Here is an 18,952-nt window from a genome sequence, read left to right on the forward strand (position 1 = left end):
AAGTAAGGGAAGGACCATAAACCAGAGGGACCTGCTTCCTGTGTGAGGTCACAGCTTCTTAGAAAAGAGGAGAGGCTCCACCCCCGCTCCTCTGGGGATCCAACCTTTACAAAGGAAGGCACCATGGCCTGTCCAAAGCATCGACTGACATTCTTCCAAACTGTGAGGATGGGGACAGAGACATCACTGTATTCCACTGTGGACCTCTGGAAATTAATCCGTATAGTCTGATAGATTACCTGTTGAGAGAATTAAAGAGGCGTGGCATGCAGATAGGTAATGCAGATTCCAGGAAGAAATGTGAGTACCTGGCAATTCAGTTACTCCAAGCATCAAGCTTACTAAGCTAAGAATTTGTTGGCTTCTCACTAAGCAAAAGTTACTTCAAAATGTTACCTAAGGAGATCCACCATTAAGGGTTTCTGTTCGTTGCTCAAACAAGCACCTGAAACTTTACATTTATACATAAACTGTTTTAAGCTCGTACATTTAAGACTATGTGCAATGAAGTCTCAATTTTCTAATTTAACTTCAGACAAACCTGCTGCTCAGCTTCTATTTCGATGTGTTGACTGTCACCTGCTGGCCTGGCTTTGAAGACTTCCTCCTAATTAGTGATTTGTGGGGAACATTGACTTTCCAGAGTTCACTGTCTCACGAGAAGTACAAAGTGCTCCCAAAGCTTCAGCAGCGGCTGAGGTTTTACCGTCCACGTGAATTGTGGCCAGTACCCACCCTAGGCTCTGCAGGCAAACAGGAGAGAAGGGTATTTGAGAACATCCACAAGACCTTGATTTACATGCTTTGACCCTCAAAAACAGAAGTAGAAAACATTCTGCCTTAAGCAGAGAAGAGCAAGACTCTCTACCTCCCTGGCTGTAACTTTCAGCCCTTGTTGGGTTTTTTTTTAATTCTATTTTTGTTTTCTTTGGCTGAGGTACTGGGGATTGAACTCAGAACCTCGTGCATACTAAGCACATGCTCTGCCTCTGAGCTGCACCCACCCCTCTCAGGTCTTGTCGACTGACTTCTGGATCCTCAGCACCTGAAGGCATGTGGTACCCACTGCAGAGTCAAGATAAAACCCACTGGACTCAGCCAAGAAGTTAGATGTTTCCTAAAAACATACCTGCCCATGTCCAGTGGGAATGAATCCACAGTTGGTCTCAACCAAAAAAACCACCCTGGTGAGAGACCTGAAAGAAGAGAGATTATAAATCATTAGTGTCCCAAGAAACCGCATAAGCTCGTGTCTCAGGTTTCTCATTTGTGGTTTTGGAAGAATTAAGAAAAAACATTGGTATCAGAGTTAGGTTTAAATTCTGATGTGGCCACTTTTAACTGAGAATTTAGACAAGTTCTTTAACTTCTCAAAGATCACGTTCCCCATCTGTGACGGGAGGCAGTATCTATTTCAGGACGCTGGATGTAACGATAAAGGCCCTAGCACAACAGGGGTCACAGGAAGCGGCGAGCCCGCAGTCAACCTCGCTGGTTCGTCAGCAGCCAAGGTGGATCGTTGCAGCATCGTTGAAGGTGCTCCTTTCTCTCATGAAGACGGTGGCAGACGAGGCGTGGACACCCATTCATGCTGGACTCAAGTGAATTAGGAACCAACCAGGACAATGTGAACAAAAGCATTTTTTAAAATCTAATTTTATTCCTAAAGTTCAAATTAGCTAGCAGGTAGCACTGAAAATACACTTTCACTATACAAAACAGTGTAAACTGATTACACGTTAATAAAGAATTTGACACACACACTTGTCTAATGAAAGAAGCTAGATGCAGCCCTTGCTATAAAAAGCTGTACCTGAACAGAAATGGACATGTTTAGTCTAAGGCCCTGGCAGTTGATTATAGAATGTCAGTTGTTCCCAATTACGTTTAAACGCAGAAATAGCAACAATGTGGAAACTTACATTCATCAAATAGTAGCATTTAAAATACACATGACTAATAAAATGAACATTCAGAGGTGCCACTGCTCCGCATGTACCGTGTCAGCCACTTGCAGACAGTGATCTCATCCAAAGAGAGCAGAAGTTTCAAACATCTGAGTAGTTTAAGTTAAAAATAGGATGAAGGAGAAATAAGAGAACAGGATCAGTGTCCTCCAAAGAGCAGTAGCTGATGCCACTGAGCAGTCTGACTTCTGCAACCAGTGATCACGGATGTGAGGAGCCCCGGCAGGGCCTGGGAGACTCGGCCTGTCCTCGGGCCAGCAGGTGCGTGGCGTGGGTCAAAGCTGCCGCAACTTAGGATGAATCTTTCCATCTCCTGATAGTAGTGAAAATAATTTTTAAAAATAGCTTCGGCTTCTGAACAGTAAGTTTCTAGTCCCTTCTGTGCATTGAAATGTCTGGGCGGGAGCCTGGGCCTCAGGACTTGAACACGTGCACGGCGCGCACCACGTACTGCCGGCAGATGGGACACTCGCTCATGCGCTTGCCGCACTTGGTGCAGGTGACCATGTGCCCGCACTCGAGCAGGACGCAGTCGATGACGGCGTCCATGCAGATCCGGCACAGGCTGTCGTCCTCGTCGTCCTGCAGCTGCAGCCGCTCACCATCTGAAAGGCAACAGAGAGTGAGGGCTGCAGGCGCGGCCGCCTGGCAGGCCAACCTGTGGCCCAGAATGAGCCCCCGTAAGACGTAATCCCAGTGCTCGGCACTTCGGCTCCTTCCGCTAGACGTGGAACCCCTGCAGGGCTTTGTGAAGAATAAATGAGAAATGCTTAGCTTCGGGCCAGGTATGAAGTGCTTAACAATGTCAGCTATTGAGCTCTGTTTTATATCTGTACATAATACAGGGTTTTTGGGTGAAGGACAAGGATTGCTTCTGTAAATAAAAAGGAAAAAACCCGAGGTTTTCCTACACATGGGCCTCAGAGTCAGAACAGGACTGGAATTTCCAGCCCAAATGTACGGCTTTGGGAAAGTCGCAGGCGCCAGAGCTTCCTCTCAGGAGCAGGACCTTCCACACTGATAGTCAGACATCAAGCAGCCTGTATGTGGGGGAAGGCATCCCCCAAGCCTTGGACGCATCTCAGAACTCATCCTGGTACGTTGGAATCTGTATAACTCAAAAGGGACGGGACATTCTGGCTCTGAATAAGAAAGATGCAGAATGAGTTTAAAAAGTTCATCACAGCCTGAAGTTTGGCCATCGAGCTATGGACATTGAGGCTTGCCTTTCTACAGGTCAAAGAGATTAACGGGAGTCATGAAGAAGGTTAGAAAGAAAAACAGGAATTCAAGCTTGAAGGGCCAGCAGTCCCTGGATTTAAGAGAAATAAACACTATCATGTCAAGAGATTCTTGAAAGCCAGGGTGTTAGTTCGTGGCCCACACCACTACTGGGAAGTGGGGAGGAAGGATCCACCGGGCAAGATGACAGACGAGCCCCTGAGGGCTCTGAGGACAGAGATTCCTCTATGGGATGTCATGGCATCACCTTAGACACAGGTGTGCCAACGCGCTTCCTGCATATTCTGGGCATAAGCCTGCTTGTCAACACATGCTGCAATGAAACCAGCTTTTAAAGACAACTCAGATGATAAAAGTTCCTGATGGGAGGACTGTTCTCCAGATAAGGACATATTTGTCAGTCTGAACACCACTGAATTCTTCTTGCCTAAAAATGCTCTGTGGCTTGGCCCTGTTGCCAGCTGAGGACTTCTGCTCCACGCTTCATCGCCAAATAGTTCAGAAGTTCTTAACCTCAGCTTTTCGTGACCTACACTGAAACCTGCTAATACTTGTTGCTAAGAACTACTTAACATCTTGGCTCTAGGAATTTTTTCCCCACTGTTAGGACTTAAAAGCTCCAACTGAGATAACCAAAGTATTGGCCTGCCAGACATGTTAGTGAGAAAACAAGCATTTTCATAGACACAAGGAATTTCATTAGAGTTCGAACAAATTATGGCAAGAAAAACCAGACTCAACAAATGATTATAGAACTCACTGGCAATGGTGATCTCAAAGTCAACATCACATAATGAACATACTACTTAACAGATCTATAAACAGGTTTATGTAACTAATTCACACTCAATAAAAGGACACAAAGTTTTCTCAAAATTAAATTGGACTTAACTATGACAGAAACAGCTCAGCTTTTAAAAGCCTAAAGAAGGCCACTATAGGGGAAAAAGGGAAAAATAAACCTACATGACTTCTGGTTTTCTTCATTCTCTTTGTATAACCGGTTTACTTTCTCTACCAGCTCCCATTTTTCACAACAGCCGGAATAGTTGACAAAATTCCGAGCCAGGATCTCCTTCAGCTGGCGCACGCTCATCCCTTCCACGTCTTCCAGGCTTGACAGGTCAGACAGAGAAGCTCTCACTCTCTTCTTAGCCAGGCCAGGCGTCTGAAATCACAGAGCATGTCTGATACCTCTGTTCCCGCAAACCCGGCGAGGAAAACGGTGTGCCCCACTCACCCCGCGGTCATCAGCTGGCCCCGGTGACCGCTCAGCAGTCCTTGTTTTATATATTGTGCTGCATTCAAACCAGAAGAAGCCCCCGGTACACAGGCATTCTCCCTGCCTACCAAGCTGACACCAGGGAAGCCACAGCTCACACTCAGCCTCACCTGCTCCTCCAGGTTGTCTTCATCATCATCATCCTCGTCATCATCATCGTCATCGTCATCATCTTCATCTTCTGTGTTTGCTGAGGCTACTTCACTTTGCACCTACACACATAATGTGTATTAGGTCAGGAATCATTCTCCTGAACAGTATCAACCCATATTCGTCGCTGGAGAAAATCTTTCCACAGATCCGCCCCAGGAGTGGCTAATACCTGGCACGCTCCACAGCCTCTTTGGATCCTGAGTGCTGTTGTCCCTCCCAGACAGCTGGGCCTTCCGTGATTCCACCAACTACTTACCCTCCATGGTCATCTCAGCAATCAAATTCTGGTGTGTGTGTGAACTTGTAAAATCTAGCCAAGAGTGTTAACTCCCCAAGAAAGGTTCATGAATGCCAAAGCCAAAAGCATATGGAAAGCACTGGATCCTTATCAAAGGACCTGCATGTGGCTGGTTTAACTGGAACCTCTCAGATGCAGGTAGAAGCTAAAGCTCTAAGACTGGCCCTAGTGTCAGGTGTTCGACGTCAAAGATCTCCCTCCTACTACATCATACTTACACATTCTAATTCCAAATAATGCTTCCTAGACTGGCACATTGACGGTTGATGCTAGTTCTAGTTTGTAGCAATTCCTCAACCATCAGATACTTTTTTCTTTAGGGAGAACAGAAAGCCCTTCAATCTGGGTGGTATCTTTCTCTTTTGACTTTATTTTGACCACAGCTCTCTAACAGTCTAGGTCAATTCCCAGTTTCAAGTATAATACCATGACTAGTTCACAAGCACCATAACATAGCATCCAAAAACCTCCATCTCCCAAGGGGCATCACATACCCAAAAGTGACACAAAGGTCAGATGTGACTTCTGTTGGCATCATAACTATGCCAGCTCCCAGGTGGGAAAATAATAAAACTCCTAAGCTTGGCCTTACCTACTTTATGCCTATTTGGAAAGCAACTCGACCCAATTTCCCTCTGCTTCTAACCTCTCTCCTCAGGGGAGAAAATTAAATGTGAAGATAAATGTTCAAAACAAATCTTTAGAATCATTCATAGACACAAGTTGAATACTAATTACACAGCCTTGCATGTTATCCAATCAGGATGCCCAAGGACCTACCTCACTGGGACAATATTTTGCACCGGAATTTCTTTGAAATGAGTAAACAACCACATTCTCTCACTAATTCAGATGGCTTCTTCCCAATATCTAAGCAAGAACAATTTTACTGTAGCAGGGCAACTGGGCATGAGGTTAACTTGTAGTTTCCATGGTCACGGACACACAAACAGTCCTGCAGACGTTATGCTGCTTTTCACAGTCATTTCCACAGATAGTTTTGAACTACAGAAGACAGGGAGACTGAGGTAACTAAGGTCAAGAGATTTATGAGCTCTTTTTAGGCCCTTCAGGCAGCGCTGAGGCTCGGAGCCTCACACCAGGAGAGGCTGCAGGCGCAGAATCCAGCAGCGGCTGGAACCTCTGCTCCCGGGAGGAGGCATCAGCCCTGAAGGCCCCACCGCATACGGCCGAGAAGAGGCGACACGCCAGGCCCTCGGGGTCAGCACACCTCGTACCTGTCCCAGCGCTCCAGATCCGAAGGTCCGGTCTCCACCCATAAGCTCTCCCTGAAACGAAGACACAGTAGCTGACGGGGCTGTGTAGTTTGAAAAAAGTGAATGCGTGAAGAAGCTCGAGGTCTGGGACCTGGAGGAATTCAGACTGCTTGTGTCCAGGTCGTCCTCGGAGCCCAGCCCACGATGGCACAGTACTAGATCTACCAAGTCTTCTTTCTCCCGACACGTATCTGTTGGTATGTTTCTAAGAATGAGATACTGCCGCAGATCCTTCACTTTGAGCCGCATTAACTGAGGGCGCTGAAAGGCCGTCTCTTGTAATAAGTGACAAGTGGAACATCTACGGAGATTTTCTTGAAGGACCGAACAAACGGAGCAAAAATCTTTCTTGCAGTCACTACATACATGCTGAAGAAACAGAAAAGAAGCATTTAATGACAGCCAGATATAAGCCATTGTAAAAATACTGGTATCCTTTTTGTCTTCTATTAAAATTCAATTTTAGTTCTTATGAAGCCGCCCTGGCACTAGGCTATCCCCACCAGCGTTCCAAAAAGCCATTAACATCAAAACAGTCACTGCTGAGGCAGTCTGGATTCAGAGAAGTTCAAATACAGCCCTTTAAGAGAAACATACTCTTGTGTTAATGAATTAAAACCTTTCCACCCCTTGGTGCAAACATGTAATTAGCAAAACAGAGTTGACTTGAATCACATGGAGCAGAAAGCACAACCACAAACCCTCTTCCTGCTCTTTTCCTATGTGAAAATTTCCCAGTTTAAAGGGAAGGGGGAAAGCCTAACAGAAAGGGAAAGAGAGAGGCAACCGATCTCTTGAGGTCAACCCAAGAAATCGAGGACCCTACTAATACAGTAACCTGTTCCTACGCAGCCTTAATCACAAAGCCATTCCATAAGCAAAGCTTAAAGAAGACACTGCGATGTGGTCGTTTCTACTTAGGGCATTGTTCCCACAAGCTAACACTCTGCACCTTAAATATTTCAAAGGATGGAATTGACAATCAAAGCCTGGGAGATGGCCCGGCAATATGATGGCTCTCAGAAAGAAGGACTTTCTGCCCTAAAGGAAAGAACTGTCTTAGCCCAAGTGTTTCACGCTGACTCTCTCAACAGCAGTTAGTATTAATATGCTCGTTTCTGCACTTGAGTTAAGAATCTGAGTAGGGATACATTTTTGAAACCTGAGGTCAGAGTTACAGTAAATCATCCCTGAACAAACCCTGTGGACTAATTAGATCTCTTGCTTCAGAACATAAGCGTCATCAGGAAGAATCCAAGTGGACAAACAGGTGAGAGGACAGGAGAAAGGGCGCCTGAGCAACAAGGGATAATGTCTAGTCAGAAAGCCTGGCCACTAACACAGCCCCTTCAACTGACTATTTTTCTAAAAGGGGAAATGGACACTAGGACTAACTTTTCAGTATTTGTATAAGAAATGAATATTCATTAGTATTCAAAACAACATACAATCAAAAATTCTGATACACGTGTCTTCTGTATGTAACATTTCATCCAACTCACCTTCTTTCTAAAGACTGAAAATGAAAGTCCACAGGCTTTGCAAACTATATTAGGCCCTTCTGTAGGTGCTGGTGGGTAAGCAGAAAAATCAGAGTTTGGTGTAAATCTGAATGGACCGGTACCTCCTGCAAATCCTGACTGCTGGCCCCTGACAGCTCCGGTCCCCATGACTTCATTCAGCAGCCCACAGCACGAAGCCCACATAGACGTGGCACCCGCCTGAAAAGGAACAGAAGCAGGCACCCTGTTAGAGCTGAGTGGAACCTGGGCTCTCTGGGATCCTCAGTGAATGCCACTCTGGAGAGGCACGGTTGCCCTAAATAATTTTCAGATTACTCTTTTAAGCATCAAAATTTTAAGCTACTGGCAAGTAGACAATTTCCTGGTATTTACCAACAATGTTTGGCTTTGGGGATACTCATGATGTATTGTCAACAAAAGGAAAAGATACAACAGGAACCTAATTTTGTTAAAAAAACAACAAAAAAACACACACATACATGTGCTTAGAGATACATGTGCTTGCACACATCAAAAAAAGACCGGCTAGAAATACGTGCTATGTAATATTTGGGATACGCTTACACCAACAAAAAATTGTTCACTTGTTTATCTGAAATTCAAATTTCACTGAGTGTCTGGTATTCTACCTGGCAATCTTAGGCTGGGGATGACAGCACACTTCTATAGGCTGACGCAGATTTTCCCAGCGATCATTTAGCAGAAAGAACGTAAATTCAAATCGCTTAATTTCATTCAACTTCTGTTTTCTCATTTGTAGCTGGGCATAATAGCATAATAAACTATGGCATATATGGATACTTCTTAAAATTTTTAAAAGTGGTAAAACATCAAAATGCCAACTGAAACACTCTTTAGGTTTTCATGTATATCTTGTATAATTTGTTTTCTTGAGTTTTCCCCCGCTTTCCAAAACTTTATAAAGAATATATTAATTCATCCTTAAGGAAAATATTTTTAAAAAGTAGATACCCTACCTGAGAAAACTGAACACAATTTCTGATGACTTGATAACCAAAATGACCTCATTAGGGGTAAGGGCTGCGTGCCACTCCACTGGGTGGCCTGAAACTAATGCACAGACTTTTAGCACAGACTTTTATGTCTTTTCCTCTCGTCTCTCCCTTTCTGTGAATCACCACTGCTATCACTGTTATCTACCTCTAGCAACCTTTTTTTCACCCACTGCATTCAGAAACCTGATAACCAAGCTTCTTAGAAATGTATATAAAATTACAAATATGTGTATATATATGCAAGACTGGAACATTGTGCTGTACACCAGAAACTGACACATTGTAATTGACTGTACTTCAGTTTTAAAAAAAAAGTGTATATAAAATTGTTCTCAGTGAGGGCTCAAGGCATTTTCCCATGCTGAAAATATAAAGCTGTAGTGTTTGGAACCAACAGGCTTTTGCCCCTTGTCCTAATTCTTAAGTATATTCTAGATTCTAGATAACGTGATAAGTAATGAAAGTCCAGGTAGGTGAGGTCTTAGTAATTAAAATGGCAATGCATGACAAATCACACGTTCCATTTATTTTGTTATCTAACTCTATCAAACATTTACCATTTGTTCAACAAACTATTAAAAAATTTATTTAAAAAAAACTTTAAAAGGCTATTTGGAATGCTACAGAAGGATCAGGCTGTTCTTGCTACTATTCAGAAGTAATATGCTATATTAAATACAGGGAAAGGAGAAAGTAAAGTAATATGAAACCACAATACAAGGTTCAAACAGTCTGACTTAAGCATCAGGGTAACTGACTTAAGTATATGGCTTCATACCCTATAATTCTCAAGAAACAGTGATGCCTTTAAAAGTCAGGTTAAGTTATAATTAGTAGCCCATACCTTTAAATAAATATGTACCTCAAATCTAGAGCCATAGTTCAAACATAAAAGCATGAAAATCCATATTTACTAATAGTTCATTTAAAGTCAGTGTTTTTAGCAAAGGATTCATCCACAGTGCTTCAAACAGTGAGCTCTTAAAACAACTGAAAGTGTTGTTTTAAAAACTTCAGTTTCACACAACATTTTTGGGGGGAATACCTCAACTACAGAAAGTACCACCAGGATAAACTTTTTTCATTCCAGGAGATTAAAGAAGTATACTTTGTGAGAAGCTTCAGCTTCCTGCTGATCTAGCTATGACACAATTAAACTGCCGTCAGCTTTTATCCCCCTTCTGATTCCTGGGTGAGGCTGTCTCCCCAACTCCAGGGAAAAAGCTCCTTGTGGACAGAACTCCCTTCCTCCCCAGCATCTAATTCTACCATCACGACTAACAAGTAAATAACTGTAAAAGGTTGCTTTATGTTATCTCTTTAAAGGCAACATAATTAAAATTTTCACTTTACCTAAAAAGTTTCCATTGTGTCTTGTTGAGAAAGAGCAATAAAGTAAAAAAGATTCTGACCTAGCAGGCCAAAAATCTCAAATGATAGTCCCTTTCAAAAGGAGTACTGTCACACACTGTAGAAATCAGTTCTACAATGAGAGTTAAGGATACAGTTTTCAAACCATGTTAATGAGTATGATCATTAACATTCTAGGCTGAAAATATCCACAGCTCTGGGGAAGGAGACAGAAGGATTTGTTTTGGGAAACAGGTGAATGTCTGTAGACATCAATACTGAAGGGTAACAATTTCATCCAATTCCTCGTGTGTTTCTATAAAGGGGAGGGAACTTCCTCTTCATTCCCCAGAAGGGAAAATAATGAAAAGAATGTTTCTATCTTCTTTCAGCCATTTCATTATGAAATAAAAGCTAAAAAACAAAGCCCATGCCAACTCCAAAGTGTTGTCCTAGGCAAAAATATGATACTATAACCTAATATTTGGTACAAATCAGCCAAAGACCACAGCAAAGGAAAAGAAGAAACACTGAAAAAAATGTTTCAGCCTCATTAGATTTGAGAACTGAATTTTGGACAAAATATCCCAAGAAGAGGATAATTTCCCAATAATGGAATATTCCTAGTGTCATACTGGAGGGTAAATCTACCTGCATATACTGTTAATCTTCTGACAGTAGAGTTTGCAACACTTGAACCTTCTTGAAAGTTCAGAAATTTTAAACTATGGAAGCCCCAGTCACCAGTTTTATTCCAAATATCTGGCTTTCCTATTCAACATATTATAAAAGTTAATTTCCAGTGTTTTCTGACACCCCAGTGCTGAAATGAAGTGATCTCTTTAGTGATTTGACCTCCCCAATTCTTCAGAGCAGGTATTTTTGTCCTGTACCACAGCTACGGCAGCCGCCACTGCCTAGGCCTGTGAAACTGCCCTTAAGACAGTGGTTGGACTCATGGGGGTAGGGGGGACATAAAGAAAAAATACTGATATCTGGGTGTCAACCTCAAGATTCTGATTTAACTAGGCTGGGATACAACCTGGGTATCGAAAATAAAAAATTTTTTAAATTTCCCATGTGATTTGATCTTAAGCTGAGGTTAAAAGTTTAACACCTGCTCAGTCTAAGGGATTGCTCCTTCCTGCCTACATCTTTTCAGCTGGAGAATCACTCAGATTTCTGAACGGAAGGGGCTGTGGTTACTTCTGAAGCTTGTGCCTCTATAGTTTTAAGAACAACACCTCCACGACGTGCCCCTCATGACCTGTGAACATTTTCTCCCCCCACCCTTCCCACCCCAAAGAAGTGGGCTATGCCTCTAGTGTCTCCTTTCCCTCTGTGGGTCGCCCTAATCCTTTCAGAAAGGCTCAGCTGAGTTTTTAACAACTTAATCCGATTCTTAAATTAGTTCCTTCCCTTTACCACATATTAGCCTGAAACTTTTGCTGAAATTTGGTGCCTTCCTTCATTTTATTTGCTCTTGGGCTGAAGGCCCAAACTTCTTATTTCCTAATTTATCCCTCTACATATTTTCTTGTGTGAAATCTCCAATGTTGATTTCTGGGTCTGTCAAAAACGGCCATTGTGCAAACTGTTTTTGTCCTTCACCTCCAAGTGAAGGAGAATCTGCCCACAAGCTGCATCTGCTTGGGCTCCACCTCCCTGCCTCCCCTTTAGTAAGTTTCATCTTCCTGCGTGTCCCAATTGCCTAAATTTCTTCTGCATGTCCCCTCAGGGCACAGGGATCCCTATCTGAGAACTGCCACCTTGACGTTCACTTAATAACGTTGAAGTGTCCTATACTGATCTTTCCCTTCTCAGATCTGTCCATGTTTGTAAGTACTTCGTATAACAGCCCCATTTTCCGAGCAACTGAATGTACAAAAGCAATTAGGGAACAATTTAAGAGAGTGTTTTCCCAACAGTTTATTGAATGTGTGCTCTTGGGAAGGGGGTGGGGGTGGGGGAACATGAATTTATTCTCTGAGCTCTTGGCTTTCTGACTTCATTACATTTCCTTGGAGCCCAGTTACCGTATCTGGTATGGTCATAACCAAAAAGCTTCCCCTTTTTGCACCTTCCTTTTAAAAGCTTTAGAGAATGTTCTTTGCACTTCAGTCTTCCCCATCCTCTAAGATTTAATCAGCCTGCATCCCCTGATTTTTCTTTTATTCACACTTTGCTCACATTTTGGTAGTAAGATTGAGAATATTTTCCAAACTACTCCGTTTCCTCCTGAATTTTCTGAGCAAACCCTATTCCTAGGCAGACAGTACACAAGGCACAGCCCTTTGGCTTTCGAATTTGCAGTAAATTCAGTGACTTCTTGCTATACCTCAATTCCAAACCGGTGTATTCCTTATGTAAAAGTCACCCCCCAACTTTTAATTGCTTATTATTTTTCTTTAAATCTACTACCTTTCCATGAATAAAGCCAAAGTCTGGATCTTTGAAAACTAAAGCTCTGATCTGGGATACTATGACTAACAATTCTAAAGCCTACTTGGGACCGTGGCTGAGAGCAGGACTCTACACACCAAACCACATGAAGCCAAGAGGTTAGAAGGAACATGATCTGTAAATATTGGCTACATTTCCTCTCTTGACCATGAATATAGTTCACAAACAACAGCGAATAACCAAATAAGGCAACTATCTACCTATGCCTGGCACAAAACTCCCAGCTGAGGGAATTCAGCTGTGTTTGTAGTTCATTTTCTAGCCATCAATGACTACTGAAAATGACTTTTTCTTAACCTAATCCCTTTCCTACACACCCTCTTAGGCAAAAACTGTCCGCCTCTGAATAGATTAGCCATAAAACCATGGCCTGCCTGGTATCAGTCAAGAACCAGATATCATATTAAAAACTTACATGGCCCAGAGTAAGAAATTAAATTCTAAAGCCTCCTGTCTGGACTGCCCCAGACACCTAGATCTTTCATGTTATTCCGCTATTCAATGTCAGTGCTTATGTTTTTTTCCAAAGCCAGTGCACTGAAACTTTAGGGGGCCAGTTACAGTATCTTTTTTTTCACTCCCAATTTGGAACTGAGTAAAGAAACAAGATAAATTATAAAAAATAGAAATTTAAGTATTTGTTTTTACTAGTAACACCAACTGGAGAAGATGACTTTAGCTCTGCAGCCAACTGGTCTTGATAATATGCCACCCAGTCACCAGCACAGCTGACCAACAGCAGCTTACCATCTAGTTGACCAGGCTGCCATCCCTACCCATAGGAAGACAGATCTGGGAAGGTCCCAGAAAAGTACTGAGCCAAGCATGTTTAGCTTCTTTGCTGAAAGTCACCAACATAAAAGTTCCTCTTCATTCTCTACTTGGAGAAAGGCTGAAAGTGTTCCTCCTATATTGTTCCTTCCTAGAGAATGAATGAGAAATTCCCCCTCTGTAGGAGTATACAGGAGGGGAGGGGAGTGTTATCCACAAACCTAAACAATTGGCAGGAGAGTGGGACTGGCAGTTTCCAGGGCTGTGACACTTAACTTCGACAACAATAAAAGCCCACCAATTGTATAAGCACTCTCTCAGCTTCCTCAGTCAGATTCACATGGTAGAGGCCCATTCTGAATCATCTTTCAGCCAACAAAAGCAAGAGGAAATGTGCTGCTTCTTTGCAAAAGCAGTAGTCCAGCCTTCTTTCAGGCAGAGTGCCAGAGTTTTCAAACAGACTCAAAGTTTAACTGTCTTTGGTTGTGTGTGTGTGTGTGTGTGTGTGAGAGAGAGAGACAGACAGATCTAATGTCCTTTTTAGAATATCTGAGTGGGAAAGCTACTTCCGAAATGCACAACTTAGAAAATTAAGAAATAGTTTACAACAAACTAAATCCTATTCTGAACTACATCAGGATGTGATCCCTTTTAATGATTTCACCAAATGTAATACTAACCAGGAAACTAGAATGAAGAATAAGAAAAGCTGTAGTGATTTCCATAAAAATTAAATGACAGCCGGAGAGAAAGCTGATGGATTTGAAAACACTAGAAAACTAAATGATCATAGTCTCAATCATTTGCTTTTGATTAAACTAGGTGAGCCGCAGTAATCATAATGACAACTCCTAAGAGGTGCTTGCCACAACTCTAAATTAAATACGGTAATATTCTACACAGTTATTTTAAGTATAAACCTAGAAGTTCCAATTTCAAGAACATTAATTTTCTTGGATGTTCTAAGAAGCTACAAGGACCAGAGAGGGATTCAGTTCTTCTACCAGTGAAAGCTTCCTGGGAGAACTCAATCACTGCAAGCTTTGTCTTAAACTCTGAACAACATTCAGTTTGCTAAAACTCAATGTCCTTGTGTTAAACAATATGAAAAGAAGTTTCAGATCTCAGCATCAGTGACAGAAAAGAGTAAGTTTTACAGTTTAAATTTAAATTAGGTTAAACTTTCCTTCAGAACTTAAAGCAAAGCCACTGGAGAAACATGCTCCTTAAAATGTGAAAGAATTTCTTACTGAAACTGCTGCTTCAACTGAAATACAATATGCCAGGAACTCTGTTATCTCAATGACCAAATATCGGACCATATACCACAAAACAGGAAATTCTACAGCCTAAATTCTTTCTCTCATACCATCCAAAAATTAAGCAAACTGCAAAAACAGATGCTGATCTTAAAAATGCAATGATTTTAGGCAAGACATTTGGTCAAATTGATTTCTGCAATAATGTGTGCTGGAGATCATAAATGTTACCTTCCTCATGTTTGGGTTTTGCTTTCCTGTTTTCTTTTTCTTTCTTTTCTTTTCTTTCTTTTTTTTTTTTTTAAGTATACTTGATCCTTAGCACCACTCCCCCACCTTTTGGAGGGAAAAAAAAAAAGGAAATTACATTAAACAGACTACTTTCTCCTCAAGATCTCATTTTGAGCTTGGAAGAATGAACATGATTAGTACAATTAAGGGTGAGATCAATATAAAAACAGGGAGAAGGATTAAATAAAATTAATTTAAGACACTAATTTGGATTTTTAAAATATCTTATAGGTAGTTAATTAGATGCTACTCTAAGGTAAAACAATTACTTGAATATCTGAGATGTAAAACCTATTTCAAAACGTCAGTTTCTAACCAAAGCAGCAAATTAAAGGAACAAAGTAAATACCCATTCCACACACATACTAAAACCCTGCCTTTGTGTAACAAGGTACTTACCTGATGGTGTGGCTTTTACATTAATTTTTTGTGTACATATATATATATATATATTTATTGAAGTATAATCAGTTTATACAAATTAATTGTAATTCCACTGGAAGAAGTACTTGCTTAGATGAACGTTCACATGTTAGAGTTCCATGTCATCAGTAATCAATGATCCTACCCATAAATCTACAGATGAGCACGTGGCATAATTAAGCAATTTCAACATGAAACAAAGTTAACAGTTCAAATCCTAAAATTTGTGAATCCAGTTTTCACAAAAACTTAAATGAAAAGCAGTATCTTCATAACTGTCATTTACTCAGATTAATGTCTATTTAGGTCTGCATTTTGTTTCATAAAATAGACTCTTTTCACATTTTTCAACTCCATCCAACCTTATTTCTAAAATTGCAACTCAGAAAGCAGTATCTTCCACTGAAATTCAGAAACACTTCTGAAAAAATTCCAGCACTGGACCTGCCCTTAATTCTCTCCTACATCTTGTTACTTGACTGCCACAAATTTAATAATAATAATAAAGGTACTACATTCATTGAAGCATTATATATAAATATCCCTGCTTTGTTTTTGAACCTCTAAACAGCAAGATGATCGTTTTCAGGAAAGAAAGCTAGTTTTAGATATTTTAATAGGTATTCTAAGTTAAAGTATTTTATAGCTAAACTGGGGAGTTAAAAATAAGCTCTTACAATATCTTCACACAGTTCAGAAGTTACCTATTCCGTAATCTTCCTTGCTCCCTGCAGCCAGAAATATCCTTTCTTTCTCCTGAGGGTTTTGCATTTTTTGATACCTTACATCAAATTTGGCCTCATAATATAGATACTTGAGGATGTCGCTTCTCTTTTGGTTGGCAAACTCCTAAAGGATGGGGATGTATTTTGAATTACTTCCACACATGATATATCCCTCTTGGCTAACACGTAGGAAATGCTCGACAAAATTTTGCTGAGTTTCTCTAAACTACTTGACACTCCTTTATCAAGCTTCCACAGTCAATCTTTGGAACTTTGTGAAGGTAGAGTTCTAAACTAGAAGTTCATCCTGTTATTTTTCTTATCCACACCAATCTCACCTCTTCATTGAGACTAATGAAATCATCTACATCTGAAAGAGTATCACCTTATAACTCATCCCACTTGGTTTGAATCAATACCTGAATTGATTGCTGTACCCAGAGCTCTTTAGAATTCTCAGTGATCAAGTTGAGAGAATCAGCTCCCCAAAGTAGGCCAGAATCTCCCCCTTCCCCCAGACTTCTCACTCAGTGATGCTCCCACGCTCTCACACCCACCTTGAAGAACTCAAGCTGTCAAATTACTTGCTGCGTACCCAGCGACAACGGAGACACACTGAGTTTGCTAGCGCTCTAGGTCTCCGCCCCAATGTTAAGCCTGCGAACAAATCCTTCAGGGTGGGATCCCCGCCCCGAAGCATTTCTAACCTGTTAGCCTGGCCCCAGCCTCACGACTCCCCGCACCACTCCTTTCCCCTCCATCCTGCAGTTTCCGTCCTGCTACAGTCCCGTGGTGTTCCCGACATCTGAGTGAGTTCAAGGACTCAGGGCGGGAGAGGGCACGCTGTGGGCAAAGGCACGAGGGCTGAGGCCAGAGCCCGTGGGTCTGCCTCCGGCCCCGAGGACGCGGACAGGGCCCGGCGCGGAGAAGGGCCCAGCAGGCGTGAGTGCGGGGGAGCGCCCGGCCTCTCCCTCGGCCTTGGGCTCGCTGACGGAGGCGCCGTGGGAGTTGGAATCATCCGGGAGCCCAGGAACATCAGCCCTGGGCCGGTCAGGGCCCCAGACGCCGGCCGAGGAACCGGGAGCTCTCCGAGGTGCCGGCGGGGTAACCACTGAGGCTAAAAAAAGGCACTTCGGGTGACCCGGCAGGAGAGGAGAGGCGAGGAGGGACTGCCCGGCTCCACCGGCCCCTCACCTTCATGGCCGCGACCGCCGCGTCCGGGTCGGCTCTGCCCGGGAACTCAGCACCATAGCAGTTCCTTGCACAGCCGCCCTCCTTCCTTCTGGGCGGCGATTACAGGGCCGCCCGTGGCGACCTAGCGTCCGGACGTAAGGGGCGTGGTCACGCCCGCCGCGCGCCCCCGGGAAGAGCGACGAGCGGCGGCCGAGACGGCCAATCCGGAGCCGACGCTCGGGGGGCCGGTCACCAAAGCCAATGAAGTGGCGGGGAAGGGGCGGGGCCGCCGGCCTAGCCCGGTAGGCGGAGGAAGACTCCATCCCTCCCCAAGCGGCTATGGGCGGGTCTCGGGGGTGGCAGGAGGTGCTCTCCAGGCGGTTTTCTTGGTTGGGTCGCTGAAATAGGAGTCAGTGTCCCCTGAGGATCCTGTGCGGCAGAGATTTGGGTTTAGGGCTGAGTGGGCAAGTTCCCCGAGAGGTGAGGGCGGGAAGGGGCGTGGTAAACTTGTAACCGCCGGTTGGTTGGAAGGTTTTTGTTATAACGGTCAAAGCCGGGCCTCAGATTTCCTCCCCAGACGTTCAAGCCTCTCACACTCGGTAAAGACCTCAGGTCTCTCTAGAGGGACCAATGAGTAGTGGCAGCTGCGCACGCAAGGACGCGGCTTTTAAAACACGTTTTTATTGAGAGCACTTGAAGAACCAACGGTTCTCAAACGCCAGCTGCTTGTTTAGAGCGACGTTCAAAATAACTAAATCCTAGCACAGTGAGAGAATTAGGGTGAGCCCTTCGAGTTGACTTTATTTGGGCAGAGAAAATTAGATTGTAAATTAAAGTACTGATTTCTTCAGCCTGACTGGATGACAGCTGGTTTTCCTATACTTATTCCTCAGGTCCCCTCTAACTTAACCAGCACTTAAAATACTTAAGGAGAAAGAGACAGGAAGATGCCAGTTCAGTTCTCATGAGGACCTAAGACTGCTATTCCTTTTGAATAGATTTCTTATATGTACTATATCAGATTAAAACACAAAGCCACTCCACCTCCTTAGGCCGAAATAGTATTTGTTTTTTAGCTTATGTTTCTTGCTTCAAGCACTGCTCAGATTGTATAACTTATCCAGTGTAGTCTTGGATTTTCTTGTTTGTTTTTAGAGGAGGTACTGGGGATTGAACCCAGGACCTCCTGCATGCAAAGCACACTACCACTTGAGCTATACCCTCTCCCCTGGATTTTCTTCTTTGGAAAAATGAAAAAAAAGTCTTTCATTTACCATGTTGGAGCAACAGCTGGACTTCAATGGAAGAGAAAGTATTAATTCTTCTAATGATCGAGGCACAAAGAAACGCAATAAAAATTGGCTGCTGGTAGAAAGTCATATTTTTCCTTCATTAGAAAGGAAGCTGGCAGGTCTACCTCAAGAGTTAACGAATAAGCACATGAAAAGATGCTCAACATCATTAGCCATCAGGGAAATGCAAATTAAAACTACAATGAGATACCACTTCACACTCACTAGGATGGTTAAAATAGAAAAGATAATATAGATGTATAACAAGTTTCTTCTGTATAGCACAGGGAACTATATTCAATATCTTGTAGTAACCTATAATAAAGAATATGAAAATGAAATATGTATGTATATGACTGAAACATTATTCTGTACATCAGAAATTGACACAACATTGTAAACTGACTGTACTTCAATAAAAAAAACTTGCGTATGTGGAGATATTGG

At 42.7% G+C, this 18,952-nt stretch overlaps 1 protein-coding gene across 4 annotated transcripts; it reads right to left on the reverse strand.

Annotated features, from left to right (window-relative positions):
- Nucleotides 1-1,638: 1,638 nt before the first annotated feature.
- On the reverse strand, nt 1,639-17,384 carry RNF34 (ring finger protein 34). Of its 4 annotated transcripts, none has more exons than XM_014553619.2 (6): nt 17,235-17,384; nt 7,844-7,940; nt 6,181-6,588; nt 4,602-4,703; nt 4,176-4,377; nt 1,639-2,572 (listed from the first exon to the last, which is right to left on the reverse strand). In XM_014553619.2, exons 2-6 carry the CDS (start codon nt 7,895-7,897, stop codon nt 2,382-2,384), a joined length of 957 nt encoding a protein of 318 aa, XP_014409105.1. In that variant the 5' UTR covers nt 7,898-7,940; nt 17,235-17,384; the 3' UTR covers nt 1,639-2,381. The 4 variants fall into 4 exon arrangements, with proteins under 4 accessions (XP_014409105.1, XP_006178115.1, XP_014409104.1 ...); XM_006178053.3 differs by having other exon boundaries at nt 7,722-7,940; XM_014553618.2 differs by lacking the exon at nt 17,235-17,384 and adding an exon at nt 16,748-17,151 and having other exon boundaries at nt 7,722-7,940.
- Between the last annotated feature and the right edge of the window lie 1,568 nt (nt 17,385-18,952).

Source organism: Camelus ferus, chromosome 32 (genome assembly GCF_009834535.1).
Source record: "Camelus ferus isolate YT-003-E chromosome 32, BCGSAC_Cfer_1.0, whole genome shotgun sequence".
Taxonomy (NCBI): Eukaryota; Metazoa; Chordata; class Mammalia; order Artiodactyla; family Camelidae; genus Camelus; species Camelus ferus.

Excerpts from the sequence above, each read along its gene's own strand:
- RNF34 (XM_006178053.3), bottom strand. Across the intron at positions 4,704-6,180 it reads GATCTGGAGCGCTGGGACAG|GTGCAAAGTGAAGTAGCCTC; the intron begins GTACGAGGTGTG and ends TTATGTGTGTAG. Across the intron at positions 2,573-4,175 it reads TGAAGAAAACCAGAAGTCAT|ATGGTGAGCGGCTGCAGCTG; the intron begins GTAGGTTTATTT and ends GTTGCCTTTCAG.